Source organism: Falco peregrinus, chromosome 7, assembly GCF_023634155.1.
Source record: "Falco peregrinus isolate bFalPer1 chromosome 7, bFalPer1.pri, whole genome shotgun sequence".
NCBI classification, from domain to species: Eukaryota; Metazoa; Chordata; class Aves; order Falconiformes; family Falconidae; genus Falco; species Falco peregrinus.
In genome coordinates, this window is record NC_073727.1 from 41,973,506 (window position 1) to 41,998,157 (window position 24,652).

General features: G+C 39.9%; 1 protein-coding gene across 4 annotated transcripts in view; it reads left to right on the forward strand.

The window, feature by feature from the left end:
* PHACTR2 (phosphatase and actin regulator 2) overlaps window positions 1–24,652 on the forward strand; it is a 141,556-nt gene that overhangs the window by 91,218 nt on the left and 25,686 nt on the right. For 2 of the 4 annotated variants that reach the window (XM_027796654.2, XM_055810128.1), the window contains exons 3-4: window positions 7,601–7,681; window positions 10,666–10,824. In XM_027796654.2, coding sequence (XP_027652455.1) covers window positions 7,601–7,681; window positions 10,666–10,824 — 240 coding nt within the window. Of the gene's footprint in view, window positions 1–7,600; window positions 7,682–10,665; window positions 10,825–20,708; window positions 21,101–24,652 lie in introns of those variants that run through there. The other 2 variants (XM_055810127.1, XM_055810130.1) reach the window with 2 other exon arrangements.

Below are 24,652 nucleotides of genomic sequence, written 5' to 3' on the forward strand. Positions count from 1 at the left end.
GTGCTACAAATTGGCAGAACAGAGTTGATGGTGAAAGATTAGTATAGTCCATAGATCATATAAGTAGGAGCTCTTTTGGTCAGTTGAATACACAGTTGTATATAATGATGTATTGAAAAGTAGAAGGTAATTATCTGCACAACAAAGTATTTTTGTAAGTGGTATAGCAAGCAGATGGGAAAAGTCCAGTGCAGGAGGAGGTAACACTTAGTGGACTAACTGAAGTCGCTGCTCTAAGTCCAATCACAAGACTTCATATTTGGTAGTCTTTTGTGGCAAAAAAAGCAACTAACAGGAGTGATTCACTAGTGTATCTAGAAGTATTAACTTCTATATAGGCTTTTAAATTATCTTGGAAAACCTTTCATTTTTTACTTCATTGTTTAGCTAGCGTCCTTCTAGGTAGCCATGTAGCACATACCAGGCTTTTATACAGTGTACACTGCCATTATATTTAATAACATAATGTAAAACAGCTAATAAAACACAAAACCACTCCAATGCTCTGAATTATATAAACTACAGTGTTTCAGTGCTTGTATAGTTTGTGATGAGTAAGTATGCAAAATTTAATGTATGTCTTGGTGAACAGAACTTGAGATGTTATATAAGAGATTTGGGAACTTCTGATATTTGTTCATTATTCAGTGGATTGATTTTTTTTCTCCAAGGAGTACATATGCTCTATTTTTAATAAGTTTCTGCTTATGCATGCTGCTACAGTGTAAAATTTGATTTATTTAAATTATACAAACATTGTGACATAGGGAATTAATTTCAGGTTTTCAAAACTTCTGTATTATTTTGTACATTCAGTCTGTCAGCTTGTATTTGTGTGCCCCAGTTTACATGCATTTTGTCAACCATTAAAATATTTAGTGCTTTTTTTTCCCCTTAAAGTGAACATCTAGGAGTTATGTAGTATCTGAAAATCTTGACTTTCACCTCAAAGATAGCATGACTGGCTTTGTAAGCTGGGGAGATGAGAAGAAAGTGAATCTGGATGATATGAGTTGTAAGAGTTCTGTAAGTAAAGGAAAGGTTCCCAAATTATTTTCCCCAAAAATTTCATATGAGAGTTTTACCCCTTGTGACTCTTAAAGATGTAACCTACACATTCAGGCATTTGGCTGTGCGAAAGTGGCGCAAGGACAGTTCCCAGAGCTTTTCTGTTGAGAAAGAAGATTGTATCTAAGTATTGACTGTTCTCCACAGAGTGAAGACTCGGAGTACCTCTTCAGGGCAAATCTATCTTATAGCCTTTCTTAGGTGTCATTGACATTTACCCTCCTGTCTACATACAAGATACACATTTTCTCCCAAGCCTGGCTGTGCTTTCCGACCTATGCCAGCAGCATGTCGTGGGCTTTTATTCATGCTGGTTGCTCATTAGTAGTCCTAGTAGTGCTTATAGGAGTGGACCGGAGTAAGTCATTTATGCGTTGACTTCCAGCGCCCTCCTGCAGTTCCTTCCCTGTCTTGGAAAGAAATGCAGATGACCTCCCCACGTATTTCCATGTAGAGAATCACAGGGATAAATTGTACTCTTCTGCAGTACTAAGGGTAAGGGTTGTGTCTCCAGAAATTCCAGAAACAGACAGGGTGCCGGCCTCAGCTGCACCATGAATAAGCTATAGCTTTTCAGTGCCAATCAAGTTAGCTTGCAGTGAAAGCATGGCTTTACGTGCTTGAGGACTGTTTTGCTGTCAGGAAACCCTGCAGCTGTAGGGAGATCCCATCTGCTGTTAACCTCCATGTTTGTAAGGTATGGAATCACTTATGTTTGTGTATGCGCTTCACGTGCGAAGCTGGAATTTGAGATCAAAAGTAGTTTGGATTGCATTTATCCTGCCTCAGATGGTAGATTCAGAGAGGAAAAAAAGTAAAAAAATAGTTATCCGTATATTTCTTGAGGAAACAGACCCAGGACCAATGGAGACTGAGAAGATGCATTTACTTGGCAAGTTGCCCCTTGTTGCGTGCTAACTGAAACTTGCTTATCTGACTTGAGAAAGAAATGGGAAAACATCCATACAAAATTGAAGTCCTACAGGAAATCCTCTTCCTCAGACTACTTGATCAGAGATGTATTTACATTACAGAACACGGGGTGTGCGTGTATGTGTGTGTGCCTGTGTGCATCTTACGCGCAGGAAGCCCATTTCCTGGCCTGAGACCATGGGAGACATTACCATGATTGTCATATTTATTGCCTATCTTCTTGACAGGGCTACAAATTGATAAATCTGTGTGCAGCTAAAGAGTTTCTTCTCAGACAGAACGCATGCTATTGCAAAGAACTCATTGCTTTTGCTGGGTTTTCAATAGGCTTTTTGAAATAGGTTCTTGCTAGCGCCTTGCCAGGGCGTGTACCGTGCAGTGCTTTCACAAAATCTCACCCAGCTGTCTTATGCTAGCAACTGAAAGAGGTTCATAAACAGCAAATACCACAAACATGAAAAAAAGGATGGAGGACTAGATGTGGAAGTATTTGTGCCAATGTGGGAATGATGGTTGGAATTTTTTCCTTTAGCAACATATTTTCCATGCTGTATCTCAGAAAATCTGTTCTCTGGGCACTGGTTGTCTACTTTCTGCCTAGAGGGCTTTCAAAATTAAGTAAAAACAAACAGAAAATGGCATCATCTCAAGGGTTTCTCCCCTCCACAATGTTTTGCTGTGAAGGAAAGGAAGGCAGCAGTTTGTGTCTTGGCACGAAGCAGATGCCACTTCAAAGTTCCACTGCAAGAGTATATGCAGACAGGCAGCAGTAAGCAATTTTAGCTCTTACTAGGTCAGATTAAAATTAAAAATCTGAATTCTCTCAAGCTTCTCTTGGAAGAGCAAAACTAAAGACTGGATAATATCCAGAATCTCACAGCTCTCTTGAGTCAGAGAATGGTTTTTAAGACTGCCTGAGTTTGTAGCTGCTGAATATCATCACTAAGCAGTCTCTTTTGAGGGGTTAGGGAGGGAGGGACGGAAACGGCTTTCTGAGGTAAACTGTTCATATGATTAGTGTTACTGCTATTTGTACTGGGCTAAAAACGCAAATGTTTGTGGGAACCCTTGGACAAGTAAGGTTTACTCAGGTCAATGAGGGATGCATATAGTGTGATAAATTCACGTGCTTTCTGACAGTTAGACCTGAAGTCAGGGCAAGCTTTGCTTTTGACTGCAGCAGGGGAAGGATTTTGATGTGGGATTTTTTGTGTCTGCTGGAGCATAATGTGTGACAGTAGAGTCCACTTCACATCAGCCTTCCTCAGCAGGACGGTCAGGACTGACTTGTTTGTGTAATCGGTCTCAATACATACCTGTATACAGATGGGGAAATTGTTATTTCCATTTCATGATTGCTTACCGTTATGAACAATGTGTTGCTGTTAATGTTGAAATGTTATATATAGTCACATTTTTGTATATACACATATATATCTATATATCATATATATCACAGACACATGGTAAGATATTTATATTTGCAGATTTATATACACATTATTATATACACATATGACAGAAAAGATTTGTAGTAATAACCTCAGCTGGTCACTCGGATTAAGAATGTCGACATCATGGTGGTACGCCTAACAGTATTTATCATATATGTGTTTGAGGATAGGAATAGTCATATACTCCTTAGTGAGGAATAGGTAGTAACTTGTAAGGTCAGAGACTGCAAAAATGATGATCAGCAGGAACACAGAGGCAAAGGTGCGTTTATGGAAGAAGGAAATAGGTATCATATTGTGGCAAGTTCTACTAGAAGAATAAGGAAGAGGAGAGAGGTAAGTCTGGAAACCAAAGATACGAAGTTTAAATTTCTTCAAGTGAAGGAGAAAGACCCAGATGATGAAGTCATGACAGCTGGTGAGAGGAGGGAGCACACAAAGCAGAACAGTGGTGGAAGCACCCAGCTACAGTCCTCTCCCTCTACTGAGCTCAGGAGACTGAGCTATTTCTAAGGTGATGAATAGTGATACCCATCCCAGGTGGTTCTGGTAGATGATAATTGTTTCTACAGTTGTCTGTGCCATTAGCTCAGCAGCAGATGGCCCGTAGTCCTACCTTTACTTCTGTTGATTAGATATTTTGAACTGTAAATTGGAAATTCAGCTAGAATTCCTATGCTTTGGGTTGCTTGGTTGTTCATTTTATTTATCACAATTTTAATATGGGAAATTACACCTGAAAAGGTACCTCAAATTAAACACTTAACAAATGTCAGCTTGTGTGGTATTACGACTTTTATCTTTCTATGCCCTAAGTTGCCTATCCGTACAGTGATAACACCTTTGCATCTCACGTGGGCATCAAGGAGAACATACTGGGTTTGGTTCACTCCGTTGTTGGGTGTGTTCAAATTAATGTTTAGATTGTTCCTTAGATGACGTTTGGGCCATAGAATGAAAGGTAAGGTTAAAAATCTAAGCAAATAAATTGTTCATTGAACACAGCGCAGTCTGTATCCTAAACAAGGCAGGGATGGCAAAAGTAAACTATATAACAAACAAATAAAAGCTGTACCATCTGCACATTCATTAACCTTTGTCCAAACATTTCCTGACTTTTGAATGCTTGAATTTGTAACTTCGATGAGAGTTTACTGAAACATAGCAGTAGTCAAATGTGATTAGCTCGAGTGAGTAGTTTGTGACTCTTAAAACTCACTGTCGTTGGGCTGTGATAATCAAAATACTTGACTCTGTAAATGTGGAATGTGTTGTATAGTCCAAAGTCTGTAATAAGCAGTAAATTATAATGAAGAGTCCACCCTGGCTAAATAGCACCCAGTATAGGTTCATAATTAGACAAGCTGCTCATTCCTCTTATGCAAGGGGACATATTTTTGGTCACTTTGATTTAGATTAAAATTCTGACTTTTTCTTTGTAGGAATTAAATTATATGATACTCACAGTGAATGCTAGCATGATTTATAATGTTCTTTCCATGGGCCAAGTAATATTTTAAATAAATTATCTTTTCAAGCTGAATTAACTGAGCTGCATCAGTTTAAATAAAAACATTACTCATGGCTAGCATTTTAGATGATGAAAGATTGGAGCTTAAGCTTCTTATCTCTTTGTAATTTTTCTAATCTGTGAAATGGAGATAGTTATGTCTAAGGGATGTTATGAAACCTATGTAATGTTAATAAAATGATTTGAGGTCTTCCAGTAAAAGTGTAAGGAGTTAATTGTCTTTTAATGCCAATTGACATTTTCCATGATAATTAATTTGATACAGTTGTTAATTCAGTGTTGTAGAACTGAAAAAATGCATCATCCTGAAAACTAGAGAGACATTGATGAGGGGGTCTGATTCAGTGTTCTTGAACTTGGTGTAAAGAGTATCATTGTTTTCAAGTGGTATTGGATTAAGTTCTACAAATAAATGTATGAGAGCTCACCTGATTTGACTTCCCCCAAGAAAACAAATGTGAAAAGGAAGCAGATAGGAAAAATAGTAGGAAGTAAATAATACCTCTAAAGATGATATAATAATAAGAGAATATTTATATTGCCAGCAACAAAACAGGTATAAAGTATATGTGTGAAATGGTTGTCGTTGGGGTCTATGTTAAAGGATATTTCACTCTGCTTGTAAATCCTGGCTTTCTAGAAAGATTAAGACCCTCCATCTGTGCCTGCCCGCGTAGTCCTCTGACTTCATGGCCCCTGTCTCTTTTAAAGCAGTCTCCGTGGGATGGAGCGTTCACCTACATGGAGAAACCCTTTGCAAGAATAGGGCACACTCCTGTGCTTTGTTTGCTGTGCCAATGTGACACACACTTGCAAGGCATATACCTTAAAAAAATAATGGGAAAAAACCTGGAAAAGCTGTTGAGTAATTTAGGATTGGGACCCGAGGCAGTCTAACCTGATCTAACTTGGGGCTGCTCCTCTGTCCAAGGAGGCTGGCTTATATGGAGAGCCTGCAGGGCTCCTTTCTATTGCCAGAATGTGATTTGAATGCCGTGAAGGTTTGACCTTTAACAGACACATCCCACAAAATACCCGAGCATATAAACACAGACCCAACGCCAGTTTACATGTTCGCGAGCCAGTACTGTTTGCATTCATGAGCTGTTGGTCTCACAGGCATGGGTAGCTTGAACTGGGCTGATCAAAATAGTTACAGCCCCCGGTTCTTCTGCCAGGAGTTGGTGCTATTTTGGCAGGGAAATTCATCCCATGCAGAGCAGTCGCTGAATCTTTGCACTTTGCTGTGTGAGAAATAAAACCGGTGCTATAAATTTGAGAAATGCAGAATCTACTTCATCTTCTGTTTAACCATCTCCTTCCCTGGCAGAGAAGGGGGGTGGGGAGCTGTGAGCAGAGATGCCTTCAGGTGTCTGAGGCCAGCCAGCCCATCTGTGAGTCAGCAGCTGGAGTTACGTGCTGCGGAGAAAGATGTTTTGCTATGCATGGAGGGTGACTTCCTCAGAGCTGCCTTCTCTGTGCCTCTGCAGGAGCCGGCACTTCGCCATGTGGCTGTTCACTCCAACTGGGCTGGTGCACGTGAGATTGACAATACTTCTTGCAGTATTTAATCTGCATAAAGCAATTAGACTGGTCCTAAGCAGTGTTTGAATTAGTTGATGAGATAAATGACCCTGTCCCATAGCATTAATAGGATGAAATCTAGCGCGGCTGAAGCTTTGCTGCGTACCCCTTGCCCTGAGCTCGAGCTCCAGACGTCACTTGGGTTTTTGATGATTGTGTGTAAATATAATCAGCATGGGAGATTAACTTTTCCTGACAGAGAAGACAGGATTTTACAAGTGATGCTCACATTTTATGGACCATGCACCATGGTTCAATGGATCATTACAGTGGCCTCCCAGATCACTGACCAAATGTTGTGTTGGTTTGGCGTGGGTGCAGTGGTGAGCTATTCCATTTTGCCATCTGTAAGTGCTTTTCCCTATAAAACCATTTAGAATTTTTCCCATGGGAAATAAACGTAATAATTAAAATGCTTCCTGTCACAGTCTTTTTTTGTGTGTTGTATGCTTCTTTTTTTTAAGCTAAAAACAGGATGCTGCATTTGTTTCCATGAAAGCCAACCAGCCTGGATGAGGATGTTATTCCCTTTCAGAACACAATTTTCTTGCTCCTGTTTAAGGTTGTGTTGGGGTTTTTTTCCTTTAAAACAGTGTGTATGTTGCAAAGGCTAGTCTTTGAGTTGCTTGATCTGAGCAGGATTTGTCTCCCTCAAGTCAAAACAGATGTAGGTATCTCCAGCTGAGCTAGTCAACCCTGTCAATGGGAACGAGGTGCTTTTACATGTTAAATGCAATAATTTTCATAATGAGTTCAATTTCACTCTGAAAGTACCTTTTTCCATTGACTGTAAAAGAAGCCTCATGGAGTCTGGCTCAGCTGAAGGTATTGAATCGTATGAATCCCCACCTTCTGTGCCTGGAATCGTGGGACTGTTTTCGGAGAGTGTCCATGAAAACCCAGACCACTTCTGCAGAATTAGAGGAAACAAGATTTCTCAGGATTTCTATAAAATAATATTTTTTCTACATTTTTTACAAGCATTAGCAGTACGAGAATAAATCTATTCTTAACTGTGCTTTTTCTTTAGTGTTGGAAAGGAAGATTTCGACAAGACAAAGCAGAGAGGAGCTGATAAGAAGGGGAGTGCTGAAGGAAATGCCTGAGCAAGGTGATAACATGTTACCTAGAATTTAGCCCCCAAGTGCTAAACATGGGTGATACAGCCACTGTTGCATTGTTTCCATGTAGTATAAATAGGTATGAGGAGACAAAGCTGAGGAGTGTGAGAGGCAATTTGGACCAGTTGACAAAGAGCTAAAGTTGGTGTGAAAGGATTTGTGTTCTGTAGCTGCTCCTGCCATAGGTACACCATCTGACTTCTGGTGATATCCTTAAGTATTTTGATGCTTCCTGTAAATAATGTGACTCCTGTGGTTCCTACTTAACTATTTTCCAGAATTATTTTGAGCTAGTGATTAACCTATTTTTTGAGTCAAGGTCTGCTGTCTAAAGCAACTGAAGTACAACATGAGAATTTTGGCTGAAAAATTAGAGGCTTTGGGACCCCAAGCAAATGAATAGCATCCTTTTCAGGTATCAGAAAGCACCAGCGTGGGGATTATACAAATCCCACCACTGTCACACAGACCACAGTCACAAATGGCACAAACATAAAACTGTAGGGAAGACACCGCTTGTTTCAAAATGCTGTAAGGTTTAGTAACTGATATTAACCAGAATTTGACTTTGTAAAAACATGAGTAAACCATTGTTAATACCTCTGTGCTACATACATCTGATTATGTTTCTAGTGGTATATATTATATTATATTATATTATATATTACATATTCAGTCTTCTATAAGTCCAAATCAAATAAAAGCCAAGTGAGTAAAATAATTTTCTGTAGCTTAAAATTAAACCACTTGTCGTTTTGTCAAGGAGTTTAAGAACTCCATGATTTTCAAAAATATTTTTATCCTAGAAATTCTGATACTCTGCCTGAGCTGAAGAATCATGAAAGTATCAATGTGTATGGTTTCTGTTGTACACATTGATAAGTAAAGGGCTTGTTTGTTGACATGTGACATCACTTGTCTTTATAGTGACTAATTACCAGACTATGATGTTCAGCATAGCTGGCTTCTGAACTTGTCTCTGCCACTGTCTTTGATGTAAAACAAGACATGTAAACTCTCTATACCTCAGTTTGTCCATTTGTGAATTTGTTATGTTTTTTGCTACGTGCTTTACTGGGGAGCTGCCTGACTTTGTCCATTGATGGCTGTAAATTGCATTTAGACTGCTGGAACAGTTAATGAAATGTGTTAATATTTTCAGGTTGTTACAGTCTGAATGTAATGCTATCCTTCTTGCTAAAAGTATGCTTGCTTTGGTCATCAGTGTTCTTGACCCTCTACTCCATTCTTAAAAGGGGATGAGACTTTGGATCCCTTACGGAGATGGAGCAAAGTGAGAAAACGATGTAAAGATGAACAACTTTCTCCCCTTCCTCCTGTCTTAAGAAGGCCATCAATCCAGTCTGTGTTGCCTTCATCACATTGTACTTCATGTCTGATGAAAATTGTAAATTTTAAGGAGTGTTTTAAAAGAATATAGGACTGGTTTGAAGGTGCTAAAAATTGAGATATAAGAAACAGTAATTGAGCAGTGTGAAGGTAGTTAGAACAAATGGCTATGGAGATGAAAGCTAGATGAGGAAATTACGTGGAGTCTTGAAATATGGGAGGTAAGAAATGTGAAGCAGTGACAGTGTTTCACATGGGATGAAGAAGAACAAAGCAGAAAGTGGTAAATGCCACTCGGAGGGAGGAGGTGTTTGCAGAACCATGATATGTAAGAGGTGGGAACGCCAGATGTGGAGGTAGAGAGAAAAGAATGGATTTATGAACGTCTGGAAGAGAGTCTGAAGAAACTGAATGTTGCGGTAAGGTAAGAAGGAAGCCTTGTGCAACCGTCAGCTGTAGTGAATGAAACAAGGTTAAGAACGCAGAACTTAGTTTTTACGCATCAAGTTGAAGTTAGTGTGTGGGTGAGAGTGAAACCATCAGTTTAACCCATGGAGCACCCAAGGTGGTAAGAGAGTGTCTGCATAATTGTGTTGAAACCAGGGAAGTGCCAAATATCCTGGTCTGATAGCACACAGCAAGGCAAAGGAGGAGTAGAAGAGAGTGGAATTACCAGGATTAATGAAGAATCAGCTAGAAGAACTAGAAGAGACACCAAGTAGATTTGTGTAATGTTTGGATGGACAGCAAGAGAATCGCGCAGGAGGAGAGTGATCATGATCATCTACATGAACTGCAGGTGGGGTGTGAGCAACATAAGGATAACAAGCTTTAGAAATGACCAGAGAATAAAATCGGTAGCAATTTTAAAATGCATGGAACAGAGAACAGAAATCAGTACATAAGAGAAGAGAGAAAACTGAGAACCAGACAGAGCATGTAGCATTTTCAGAAATATAGAGACAAATAAGGAAGAGAAAGAAGTTTTTTTCAGGATTTGAAAAAACCTCATTGCTGAGGTAGTCTGGGTAAGGAAGTAAAATAACATCAGAGCTGGGAAAGAATTTTACTTGCAGAATTTAATAATGGTATGATACATGATACAAGAAGACTTCACCTTGGTTCTTAAGACTGGGTAATGACTTTGTGACCTATTTTATTGATTACATGGCACACTGAGAACTTCTGTCTGAATTCTGGCTGATTTACCTACTGGGATGCACCACAGTATTCCTGCAAGTCTGCCCCCTCATTGTCCAGCTTTGGGGCATGTTGGAACACATTGCAGCTCCCTTGTGGTCCACGCACACATTTCTTTGCTGTGTAAACCAAGATGCAGGGACGAAGTGAACGGGATGCTAACCTCTACAGACACGAAACTGGACCTCAAAACACGCATGCCCTTCCAGGCCTGCAGAGGTGTCCACCTGAAGAAAGTGGAAGCCTATAGAGTTTGTTTACAGAGTTACCTTTCAGAGCAGATCTGCAGCCTGATGTTTCACATTTCAGTAAGTCTTTCTGCTTTGCTTCCATGGAAACTTGAAAGCAGAGGGATGCTGTGTGTTGATAATAGGTGCTAGAAAAGCAATTAAACTAAGCAATAGCTTTTTAATTTTCATTTCAGATGGTGATGTAACAGTAAATTTTGAAACTTCAAATGGACACACCATAGCCATTGGTGAAGAAACCATACGGGAAGAAAATGTAGTAAAAGCCAGTGCAGATAATGGTACTTTATCAGAGAAAGCGTCGGCATTGGAAGGGAAAAAAGAAGATCAGAAAGGTAAATAAACACCTTCTTCACACATTGTTTTTTACCTACTTAAAATATTAACATGTTCTTCTATTAACACCAATACATGCTGTGAGTTCTGTTCTGCCACAAGGATGCCAGCAGAACCTGCGGAGAAGATAAAGACTTGTGAAACATCAGTATTTCATCACTGGTAGGCATGCCTTTTACTGTGGGTATAGTAAGATCATAAAGAGAAGCATGGTCTGAGCATGAAAACGTGTGTAAGGATGTTTCATTTCTAAATTCAATCTGAGCCTTTCCTAGCCATGGCAAGCTTTGGTTTCAGGTATTCCTTTTGCAAAAGAAGACACCGAGTGCATTTGCATCACCTTGCAATATTGTTGTAGGAGTGGCTCATGGGTTGACTATTCAAAAATATTTAAGCCACTTAAAAACCATGTATCATTTTGAAAGTAACCTCAGTGACTCATTCCTGCTGGTTTTCATTAAATCTTAAACGCTTGCAGCCCAGCTCTTCAGAAATATTCAAGGGTCTGTATCACTACCGCAAACTGAACCTAGGCCATTTATGGAAAATGTCCTTGATGACTGTAGAGTTTTTCTATAGATGTATTGCAGTAAATGCTCCTAAATATTTAGCAGTCCTGGAGTCCATATTAATTTTAATACTTTTACTCAGATCTACCTTGGTAACAGCAGTTTGACTGAGTAAGGGAAAAGTAAAGATTAATGTGGAATCACAGCATTTGGACCAGTTTTATTTTCTTTCTCTAGCATTTTGAATAACGCAGCACTTACTTTCCCTGTCAAAAAGTGTTCTTAAATAGTATTCCATTTATTGGATTTTCCTAGAGGAAAGAGCAAAGATAAGAAAGATCAAGAACTTCATGTCCGGCTGTAAGACTGAGCAGCCTTTCCAATGTCTTCTAGTAACCTTACCTAGTGATGAATGAGCCTCTGGAGGTTGAGAGGGTCAGTTTGGCTAACACAAAAATTTGAATTCTTCTCTGAGCTATGTAAATCACTTGACTATGTAAAAAGTGGCTGGATGTCCAACGAGAACTGCCTTTCTTATGAGATTTCTAGTACTTCCTGTCTCCCAACAAGACAGAAATACACGATTAGCCTTTTTCATGGCATTTAGATACATCTATCTTTTGGTGCCAAGTAGAACCAGATGTGTATTGGGTCAGGGGAAAAGAGTTATAAAAGCCATGGAAAACTCCTTTAAAATGGTTCAGGTTAACTCTGGGGTTAGATCAGACCACTTATTATTTTATGCATCCCTAAATAGAGCCTTTTGGAACTGTCAAATCTTGGAAGTTTTCCTAAGGTACTGGTTTTTTTAGAAATGCACATTACTATGTTGAAATCCCCTCTAGCTGACTTTGCAGAATGCAGAACTCCAGTGAAGCAGGAAATGTTCAGTGTCTATTTCAAACACATCATTACACTCTGCGCTCCCTGTATTTTGTGTTGACCTTACAGGGAGAAATTAAAAATTATTGCTGTACAAGAGTAGACTAAGTATGGAAGAATATATAGCTAGCACTCCAGTCCCTCTCAGAAAATGGGGTATATATGGAGGACGGAGAAGGAAAACAAAAAATGAGCAAACTTGGTATTCTAGGCTACATAGAATGTCAATATGACCATATAGAAGATGCAAAACACTTCAGGTATACTTCCCTTTTACATCTAGACGTGAAGTTCTACGTGTAAACATCTTGAGTTCCCTGAAAAGGAACCAGATAGATTTATTGCAGAGGAATAGTCTGCCAAAAAAAGGTGTTAAGAATCTAATTCCACACATCAGCAATGGTGTTGCACAGTGCACATGCAGTACAACTCACTGTGAATACCCTTCAGTTATTCTTTACCTTACAGCACATTAAGGAAGAAGGTGAGCCAGTCTGTTGAACTCGGTGGAAGAGTAAGGCCCACTGCATCTCACAGGTGCATCCTGCCTGGCGGATTAATCCTCGGTGTTTTTTTAGGGCAGATGCAGTATGTACGCATTACACCCACACCCATTGGCAGAGCAAGGAATGAACAACCACAGAATGGACATTTGCTGATGCTTACATAGCATCAAAATGAGAGCTGGAGCAGGAACACCTAGCTCACTGTCCTCTGCTTGGACCATAAAACAGGCTGGTACTTCAGATCATGACCCTCCGTCATAAGAGTTGAGACAGGTGCAGTGAATATTAGCTGGACAATTGAGAATAATGCATGCAAGGAGTTCATCTTTAGTGAGGCTAATGTGTTAGGTTTTTTAGAGTCATGTATGCTTAGGTGTAAATCTTGAAGGAAGCTGTATACCCTTTCCATGTTTCTAAGACCCAAAGATGATTCATTCTGGCTGGTTAGTAGTACACAGTGCTGCAGTTCCAACTCTGGCTGATTCAAAATGCTCCAAAAAATCTATCTCAGCCCTTGGAAGTTATGAGGTTATTTTAAAATGTTTTTATGAAATGGTGGTGGTCTTTTCTTTCTCTCTTGTTCAAGTGGGTCTTGAAAATGGCCTTTATCATATGAATACGATGATGGCTGCTGGAGCTGGAAGCTTAAAAAGAACAAGTGATACAGGCACGTTGTGATAATACGGTGAGAGTTGGCAGCAACACATGGTAGAATGTGGAATATGTTATGAGTTAAAAGAAGTTACATGAAAAAAGTTGTTTCAGCATGAGCCATGGAAATACAGTATCAACAAGGGCAAACAATAGGCTCAGCCATGCAATGTAAGAATGAGTTAAGCAGAAGGGAGTGAAGAAGACAACTCCTGAAAGCTGTTCCTGTGCTGCCAGGCAGTTCTATAAACCGCGTACCCATCTGCTGCCTGTCAGCTCACAGGTGCTTTTCATATCTGGTGAAAAATTCCCTTTGGCGATTTAATAGTGTAACTGTTACTGTTTGTAGTAATGATGAGATGTCAGTCATCCAAGCAGGGTATTTAAAAGGAAATTTCTCCTTTATGGCAGGATAATAAGTTTGTGACAGTTTTACATAAAACAGGTACTTGATGGATAAACTTTGCAGATGAGAAATGGGAGAAATCTTTTTCCTAGGTGATTTATTCACATTATGTTCATATTGGGTTGAGTTCTGAATTGTTTTGTTTTGACTAATAAAAGTCACTAGCATCTTCTGCAGAAAATAAAGAGCTGAACTGTAGCCATTCTCAGTGAGCACTCTGGAAGGGATGCAGAGCAGCCAGGGGGCAGGCAGCATGTCAGAGTACACCCTGCTTGTCTGGGCAGCAGACTGAACTGTACCATCATGGCATCAGGCTCCTGACCTGTGGCACTTGCCTGCAGTAGCCCCAGCAGACCCCAGTCTCCAGGTTCCATGCGGAGCATGAGCATCGCAAAGGGGATCCAAGGAGTCTCTGTGCCTCCGGCCCCCTACAGCAGCGTTGGAGAAGACCAAAAGCCACATCAGTAGAATAGATGTCAAAATTGTCACTGTTTGCCTCCCTAGGCATGGGGACATAGCATGGTGATGTGGCATGCATGCTGCTCATTGTAAAACCTCCTGGTACTGTGTCAGAGATCATTTTCTCCTTTCCACCCTCCCAGGATGTCTCTGGCACACAAGATGTACCAGAGAACCCTGAGTTTTCGTCTGAGTTCGGCTTGTTCAGTAAGGTCAGGTCTTACTCATTTTTACCGTGGCAAGCTAAATCTTTTCATGATTGTGGTAGATGCTTCCAGATTTCATTGTTAGCTTGGGCTTGAAGAAGTGAAAGGCTCAGTAACTGTTAGCAAGATACTACCTGGAAAAAAGTAATACGAAATTTCCTTTTGCATACCATCATGTGCGGTGGATGCTGCTTTGATAAATAATTGCACTGGAGGAAGCTAGAGCTGTGTTGCAGGTGCTATAGGTGTTATGGGTGACATGGAGCATAAGCTTGTGAAATGTTCCTATGTGCCATTTACAGCAGACTGATCGTCTCAGGTTTTCTTGTTCTCCTTCAGTGAAGGAAATGGTTTGTACTCCTGTTTCCAAATGAATTCACGGGATACATGCACATAATATTTTTTCCCCACAGGGTAACTAATATGAGAACTGGCAAAGGCTCCAGGTCTTAGTATGTTGGATTCAGAGGTTCTTTCTTCTGTACTCTGTTCTCCCTTAAATCTGCCATTAAATTTAATCTTTTCTTTTTCTCCTGGGTAACCAAAAAAACAAAAGTTGGAGGCACTCTGATCTTATGAGTATGCATCATTGCTGACCAATGCTTTAGTTTGTCTACCAAGGACTGTTCTTCAAAGTAAAATTTTCTAGGTTCCTTCTCTGAGAGGTCTTCGCTTTATTTCCCCAAAGTGGAACAAAACCTGTTGAATTCAAGATCATAACCCTCACCTTCCAGCGTCTCAGACAGAAGCCTGCTTTCTCTCAGAAGACTAACCTGTAAGCCCGTCGCTGTGAGAAGCAAGGCAGACTTTTTCTTGCTGGCTCCCTATGCTCCTGAGCTCCGTAGATCATCCATATGAGCACCATACATAAAAGGGTGGGGTTTTTGCCTGTCTCTCAAAGAAGCTCTCGCTCAAGCTGAGTTATTTGCTGGCTAAACCCAGTTTTTCTAAAAACAGTATTATCTTCAGTTCATCACCTGAGCTATGTAAATGAGGCTGAATCCAAATCTTCTTAAAAGGAAAGCTACTCTAGATAAAGCTGTATTTGGATAGAGCCTGTCCACCGAGTTAGCCAAGCTGGTTTGTGCCAGTAGGGTGATGTGAGGAGCACAGGCTTTCGCCCACAGACGGTGAGCGGCAGAGGAAAGCTCCTGATTTGCAAAGCTGCTAGATTTTTTTGTCTTTTGTAGGAAGTACATCCTAATGTGGCTGTAGAAATAAGCTTGTAGATGTGATTTTAATGAACTAACCTTTGAATTACTTGAGCGTATCTACACAGAAAGTATAAGGGAATGTAGGAGACCACGTCTTTCACTTTCTAAGTCTCCCGTAGACCAAGGAATGGTGGGAGTGTGCAGCTGACAGTGAAGATGTATTAGGTATTCTCTCTTGATTTAACAGCTTACTTTTTATAAAAAAATTGGACAGTTAGCAATGTAAAATGGCATCCGGTGGATTTTTTTCTCTTTTTTATCTTGGAGCCAGTGGAAAATATCTGAATGTGGTTGCTTTAAGTGCCTTTCTCCCCTCTTCTGTTTTCTATGCTGTCTGTCACCAGGCCTCTCATTCATAGTGCTCTTGAAATCATAGAGTAAGATCTGGAAGGCCATAGATGTATAGATCTGCTCATCCATCTTCAAGAAGGATGAATTGAAAATTGCAGAGCATGCTGCGAGAAGCATCATGAGACAGCTGTTCTTGTTCAGCCTAGCAAAACAGAGCCTGAGAGAGCCCAAGTGCGTTTGATGAATGTAACAAGTTGGTATATAGCCAGGAGAGAACATGGCTAAAGGACAATGCTGGCACAAGTAGAAACGAATAAACAGTGGCTTGAAATACATTTAGACTGGAAATTAAAGGAAGTTTTCTAACAATTAGAATGGGTCTTTTCTTGAACAGAATTTTAGTAGCAATAGCAGGAAAAAAGCCGAGCTGGTTGAATCTGAAAGGATTTCTATGAGTTGACCACCTGCATCAGCACAGTCAATGAGTCCAAAAAAGACATAAAAGACACCTTGTCTTGCCCTGTGTCCCATGTTTCTGAATGACAGCTTCCTGAGTTTTGATAATGAAAACACAGCTCTCTGCATAGGCTGGAAAGAAAACTCATGATTCACAAAACTCTTATTGAGTTTCATTTTGAAGGGAGTCATTCTGCAAAAGACAACAAATCATATGTTATTTCCAGCTTCCATTTTACATAGTGTTACTCCACTCAGTTGTGCTCGTCTTCCAGGGGAAGGGTGCTTTGCATTTGATGTAGATTATATGTTTGTGCTGCAGCGCTACTGGTTTTCCATGATCTAGCTTCATGTCACTGCTATACCTGTATAAACAGAAATACCAGTACTGTATGACAAATTCCTGGGCTAGAGAAGCTGTGGTCTTCAGTTCCTTCAAAATTCATAAAAGTAAAGAAAAAAATCTTGTATGATACAACCCAGTCATGTATGGCTTCTGATACTATGCCCAGGATTTTCATAGGTCCATTTGATCCAGAGTTTGCAAAAGGTCTGGCATTTACCTTCCAAAATAAGTCATCTGATTTTCCAGTGCATATGGCATACTGGTATGTTTCTGAAAGACTTTGAGATTTGATGAGTCCCCACAGGAGCTGTTATATACTGAGTACTTTATAACCCTGATCATCATTTAGGTGTTTACATGAGAATACAGATTTCTTAAGAGTCTGTCCCCAGCCAGTTTCTGGGAACAAGAAAAATCTGGTCTCAAATTGAGCTTTCTTGAAAATCTGGCCTTTGAAAATTTTTATTCTAAACATAAACATACTATTGATCCAAATGCTTAATGTAACATTAACATTTGCTTTGCTTTCCTATTTAAAGAGTAATTTATAGGCACATTGCTTTTACAGCAGATGTCTTGATCAAGGCAGCAGTGAATAAAAGATATTCCTATCTGATGGTCTTTTGGAGACCTTTTATTGAAAGGTCAGTTTGTGATGAAACAGATGTCTACATTAAGAAAAAAAACAGCAATAAAAATACATTGCAGATGGTACTGAGGTGCCTGGGGGATTAGCTTGAACGATTATTTTGGCAAAAGATGCAAAATAAAGAGCAGGCATGAAGACCAAGGGCCCATATTCAAGCAGAATCATGTTGGGAAGGTACAATGGCAACGTAATTGTATCCTGAGACATTTACAGACATCATACCATCCCTGTCACTGTTCAAAATCAAGCCACTGTTGCTGTTAATAGTCATTTGTATTACTACAGTACTTAATACTAGTTGTTTCTTGTAGTGTCTTACATAAATGCAGAAAGCCAAAGAAAGTTCCAATGGACTTGCAGTAAAAGAGAGGACACTGTAGTTAGGCACTGAAAACAGGAGGGGACCAGATCAGGGTAACAAGCACAATGCTGGCAGCCTAGAAATTTTCAGCTTTGGCATCACAGCAGAGGGGAATTTGAGGGAGGACAGTCAGTGAATGTTCACAAAGCTGGAGGGGCAGCAGACGCAAAGCAATGAAAAGCATCTGCTTCAAAACTTGGCTTGTCACTAGCAGAAGCTGATACAATGGACTGGTCAGGTAGGAACTGGAAATCTGTATCTCACGAGTAAATGAGAAACAATGGTTTGGGCAAGATCAGACTGTCACTGAGGGCAGTCAGGTTGTATCTGATGAGATAAAGAAGATTAAGCTAACAAAGCTAATAAGAGATCGAGAGGGATGATATGATCAAAGGCAGTTATCTCCATCACAGCTTTCCTCAAGGCTATGAGCAAAAAGAAGATTCAGTGGTCAAAGCCAAGAAAAGGGCATGTATATCATCAAGGGGCAATCAAGACTTAATGAGAGCTGTAACTATCTGAGCAGATAGGATGCAGCTGTGCAGAAAGAGTCTGCCAGTCTTTGGTGCAAGGTACATGTAACAGTATGGAAAGCAATGTCCTGGATAAAGAGATATCACAGTGATGGCAAGGCATTTCAGTTAGAATCAACGTTATGTAAATTGCTCGTTTTAATCACAACTGAAGTCTGCAAGTAAGAGCTTTGTGTGAATGAACTGTTCCAGTTTTGGGTTTCATTTATAGTTTTTAGTTACTTCTATAAAGAAAATTTGAAAATTATTAGTTGTTTGTCACTAAGATGTGTTTATTTGTAACTAAGTAAAACTTTAGCCTTTTAGTACTTTTTTCCTGAATCAGAAGATAAATTCTAATACATGTGATTTAATCAGTTAATATAGTTTAATGACTGCCTAAGATTCTGAATAATTACAATGTATTATTTTAGAATATGGTGAATGGTATATTTCTTTTTACTAGGTTTTCTGTCCTGTTTTAATATTTTCTCTACTAATATGACTGGAATCAAAACATGGTAATGGTGTATATAAGTACACAAGTTTTAAATTCATTCTTACTAGTAAATAAAGTTTTAGTATGCTGGACCCGTAAGTAAAAGATACATATATTCTTTCATATAAAATTCTTCTATTTGTTTCTGATCATCTTGTCCTTCAAGATCTTCATAATACAAAGTCTTATCTTGCCATGTTTGTTATTGATGGAATTAAAATTTTAACATGTCCTGCTTTTTCAGAATTAAATCAGTTTTTCAACTTTGAACGAAGGTAGGTAGACTTTCACAAGGAGTTGGGTTTTGCTGTAACAGAAGAGAGCAAACTGTAACAATTATGTATGTTTCTTTCTTCTTCCCAAGTCTTTCTCTGGAAAATAAAGAGGCAGTACCAGAATCTGTGCTTGAAAGGTTCTGTTTGAAAGCTGTAAAAGGTTGCTATGCAGTGGTTCTTGCAAAACCTTAGCAAAAACATATTCATCTGTAATGGGCTGGAAATAAAGGAGGAAGACACTGGACAGTTAATGTTAATTCCTTCTGTTTGCAAAGAGACATATGCGCGCACGTTGCTTTTAGTAACTGCAGTGGTGCAGTAGGTTCATGTTAAGAAGCCTTGAGCTAGAGGTTGAAGAGGCTTTGTTTCTGAGATCAAGAATGTCATTGTTGTCCAACATGTTGTTTTTCATCTACTAAACTTAAAATGAAAAGGTGCTGCTTATCTCTTGGGAATCTTTTACATGGGAAGGAAGAAGCTGGGAACAGCCATTTAAGGTGTGTAAGAGTGAGGCTGTAACAGGAGCATACTGCAAGAAATGAATTGGTTTCTCTTGAGTGACAAAAGAGGCTTACAGAACTCCTTGAAATATTTGCTTGGCTCCTTTCTTCCCCAGCCACTGTAGTTTAGTGACATGCAAATAAAGCCCATATGATTCTGATGGTATGCTCTTGCTTTTATAATATCCTTTTCCTGGAAGATTTAGGAAGGCTATCTTGAGACCAAATGGGCACAGAGTTGGTGTAAGTGAATAGATAAAGATTTCCATCTGGGAACAACTAGTCTTACAACCATAGTGATTATATTGCAAAATTTTATGTTGACTCTGAATGGCTCACCTACATTAATGTTGCAGTTGGCATTAGGTGTGCGCTTTTGAAGTGAATTTCCTGGTCACCCCCACTTAACTCTCTTTGGTTTGCGGAGCACACAAGCCAGATTTCTTTTGGATGAAATGAAGCCAAAAGATGCGTTCAAGAACTTGTGCTCCCACCACTGCTGTGCATGCAGTCTACAGAACTAGCCTGAAGCTAGTCCAGAGTCGAGTCTCCTGCAGCGCACATGGTAGACATTGATTCCTCAGTTCTACTTTTTCAGAGCCATCTCTATTGCACAACACCATGTAGATGCACTCCAAATTCCTGTTGACTAAGGAAGAATCAGCAGATTCTTGCAAGTGCAGTCTTGTAACAGTACCCAGAGAGCTTGTAGGAGAGGAGGGCATTCCCGTGGCAAACGATAATCCTGTCTGATTTAGCTTCATCTCTTTCTGAAGAGTAGAAATACCCTGGGGAAGATTCTCAAAATTAAGTTCCTATGAGCAAGCAGTCTGCAGTTTAGGAAACTGAGTTGCTTCAGGGGAAGATTTCAGCTGCATAGCCATATTTGAACCCGTGACTGAGAGTGGCCCTGTTCATTCAGATTCATGTGAATCTGAATTCTATAGCTTGTTGATCTCAGAGGGCTGGAACGAAGCCAGGGGAATTTGTTAAGAGGAGTAAATGACGTTTCCCTTGTTTTGTTTGCAGCAAGCCGTCTAGTTGGCGGTACTCAACGTTAAGGATGATCCTTGGAGGTCTAGAATAGATGAGACTGAGAGAAGTGCCAGGCAGAATCTTCCATGAGAAGGACTTGAATTGAGGCCAACGGTAATTTTTTTTCTGAGATAATACTTAATAAGCGGCAGAAGATGAAGAAGTATCTCCTGATTCCCAAGAGCTCAAGCAACAAAAAGTAGTCGTTGTCAGGCTTGCTGTTTGAATGTATGTAGCATATGTCTGTGTCAGTTGGCTTCTGTTCACTTTCTTATCCTTAGAGAGCACAGCTGATCACTGCCTAGAAATACTGGCATCCCATGCTCCACCACCACCCAAGCCTAAGCCTAAAACTAAAAAAGCTCCGCTACCACCAAAAAATGCTATTGCTGCTTCCACCACCACCAGCCATAAGAGTAACGAAGCACCTCATGCTAAAAAAAAGGGAAAGGCTCCTGCTAAGCAGCCTCCTCTCCCACCACCCAAGCCAACAAGTCACAGTGCAAATCGAGAGGCTGGTGAGTACTGCACAGGCAGTGCCAATTACGGCGGGTGCATGTGCATGGGGGTGCTTGGCTTGGTCTTACGACGACTTCTGCCTTTTTACGTAGCAGCGTTACTGAAGAGCATGCCATGGATGCTTTTAGCTAGCCTGCTGCTGAACTCTGGTTCTGCTGTCTGCAAACATCCCAGACAACAGACAAATCACTTTGCTGTTTAATGGATGTACGCACAGCACCAGGCACATCAGAGGTGATAGTGAATTCCCACTTCAAGTGTGAAGACTGGCAACAAAGTGACCCAGAGAACTGCTGAAGAATCAGCAGGGGAAAAGGGGTTTTCTGAAATCAAACATGAGTTGCCCAGAAATAAAGCTACTTTGGTATTGCTGTAACTTTCTGCTGGAAATATCTACTATTCCAGTTAATTTGACAAGATTGCAAGATTTTGAAGAGGTAAAGGATAAAACCATGAATACATCTTCAAAGACTGTTGAGTAGCAGTTGTTTTAGCTGCAAAAAACCTCCAAACAAACCAAAAACCCCAAACAATTATAACCATTAGAAATGGCCAGGCTTCCCTGAGCTGGTTGATGGCTTCCTGTGATTCTAAATACACACTGGAATGTCAATCATCAGGCACATAGCAGATGTGTATATCACTATGCTTTTAAACCAAAATTCATCAGTGATGCTAGATTAAAGATTATAGGTAGCTGTTCTTAAAGTACTGATCTCAAGTTTGAATCATCGTAGTTTAGTTGATGACCAAAATTAAAACATCCAAATATAATTTGAACACAAGCAGTATTGTGATGAATGGACTGTATATATGCATTGGCAAACTTATACAAGCCTTGTGTTTTCAATCCTCTGTCAGTCTTTGAAAGCCCTTCAGTCCCTCCAGTTTTCTCTCCAAGTATACCTCTTTATAGCTTGTACACTTTGGCACATTTGCTATTTGAAGCACAGAGAAGAGGACTGTTTGAAAACATTGCAAAATTGCTAGAGTTACAATAATAACTTTGCCATAAAATATCCATTAACTTGGTATTAACTGTCCCTACTACATCAGATGACTACAAGAATAAACATTTTGAAAACACAGAATTTGCTGCTTGTATTTCACATGCAGCTGGAAAACTCAGCCCTTCCTAGGAGAAGGAACCTTGTAACAGCAGACCTTTCAGAAATGAAATAACCCATCACATAAAGAAATGTTTATACCAGTGTTGGTAACAAGCTTTCAGGTAGCTGAGTTCTTAAATTAAAATACTTTCAGAGTCCAGATTTGTCTTTTAGTAACCTTGCTTAAATGTCATGCAGTGGTTGAGGCCATATGGGTGTAAAATATATCGATATATCTCTTATATAAAATAGTACCTATTTTACTGGTAATTTCTTTCAGCGTTAAAAGTACATCATGTTCATTTGAAGTGGGGCAATACTTAATAAGTTGAGCCAATTGGAAGAAGTATTAGTACGAGAGGTTTGTCAGATCCCCATGAAAGTGAACACATGATGCAGTCAGTGATCTGTGGCCCTCCTGAGGGCACAGCAGCAGGTTTCCAAACTGAAATAGTGGAACTGGGAGAAGGGGACTTAAACATAGGCATGGACATGTGCCGAAAGGCAAATAACCATGAAATTTTTCATTTAATCGAAGTTCAAATCTGCTACTGAAAAAGAAGCATGACATAAAATTGTCAGCCAGCCCAGTCAAAAGCAACAATAGCAACAGCACTTTTGATCCACATGAAAGTGTAGGGGGCTTTTCTCTGGAAAAAATTGTTCAAGTTTCTGTATCCGATTGCAGGTCCAGAAAATTTCTGAGAATAATGTGAGGGTGTTTTTCAGTGGAAACATTTCTTTGCATTTTACCAGCCACAATTATAGTGTGGCTGTGTGTTTGTATTATGCTGGCGTTCTTAAGCGTAAGCATGTAACTGCTCCTGTCAGCCTCCAGCCTGTGTTGAAGTGCTTTGCTGGATTGGACCCAGCGCCCTTTCTTACTACTACCCACTTACTCAGTAAGGTTTCTGCTAAATAATACACAGGTTGGAGCCACCATCTATTTCCACTGCAGTTATGAACTGCTGCCTGTACCATTTCTCTGCTTCCTTTTGATTTGCTGGTGGGTTAAGTCAGTGATGTGTACTTGGTGTGGATGATGAGTGCAGCATCCATAGATTCGGTGCGGTGCCCTTCACAGTCGCCTTGCAGCACAAATAGGGACACTGATTAGCCTAAAGTTTCTGTGGATTTTTCCAGATGTACTGAAAGCCTCACAGCACTCTCAATGTTTATAAACTGTAACACTCAGCTACAGAAGAGAACAGTATAATGTTTGAATTAGTTTCCATCTTCTTTGGGACTGAGAACAGTCTCACTGTGAAAGCTATTTTTATAGCATGAGCTTATTATGGCCAGTATCTGTATTTTGATTCTATCCTAATCTGCTGGAGTTTTGTTTTTATTTAAATGCTTATAAGTAAAGTAGGCCTTTCAGCAGATTTCTATTACAGCTTTCTGTTTTACTCTGTAAGCTTAGCCGCAAGGCTGCTGTGTAGTTTTATAATGCTTTCATTTGTTCTCTGGAGGTTAATGCTTTTTTACTACAGCAGAAGTGTTTGAGTTGGATGCATTTTGATGAAAAAGACTGAGTCATAAGATGGTTGTCATTTCTATTGCTTTTTAAATGAAAATCAGAAGTTTGAAGTTCCCAATCCAGATGATGGGTGCATCAACACAGCAATCAGAAATGTGGCTGGAATGCACGTGGGCATGCAGGCTAGCTGAAATCACTTGCAAACTTGGGCATTATACATATATGCTTCAATATGGTAAGTATCACAGGATTAAACAGCAGCATCACTGGCCAGCTTGTACAGCTGGTGTCAAAACCTTGTTTCATTATGTTTTCAAGGCTGCCTGAGTTGGTCACTGGTAAGGTGAAGACCTCCAGTACATACAGGAGGCCTTCAGTGCCTCCTCCCTTCTGGAGATCATTTATGCAGAGTGAGATCTGACAGGTGTTTTCTGCCTCTGTTTTATGAACGTGCCCAGCTGGACTTGAAAGTATATCTTGTTTTGCTGTCCCTCTGCTCTTGCCATTAACTAGGAGCACACCACTTGCAATAACACTGTGAAAGGTAATTGACTGATACCTGTAACAGTCCTGAGGTGTTCATGGAAAAGCATAAGGAAAATCATGGTGTTCATCTAGTGCTCAGACCAAGAATTCACATAATAGAAAAGGTCAGGCGGTTTTCTCTGTCTGATAGCAATTTTTTAAAATAGGGCTCTAAACACATTTGGAATAAGTAGTGGGCTTTCTAGAGGATGTCCAGGCAAGTTGTACAAAATGGGCCAATGCAGAATGCTAGAATCAAACTATCACCCATTTGTAAGGTTGATCCCCTGCACTGTTCTTGAGCAAGTATTCATTGCAGGTTTTTCCACCATAAAGGTGAAATTTGAACTGCAATATTTATTGTCTCAAGCATATAGACGAAGGATTGTAGAAATACTGAGTGTAATTCTTTTCAGTTTTTAAGTGTGAACACACGT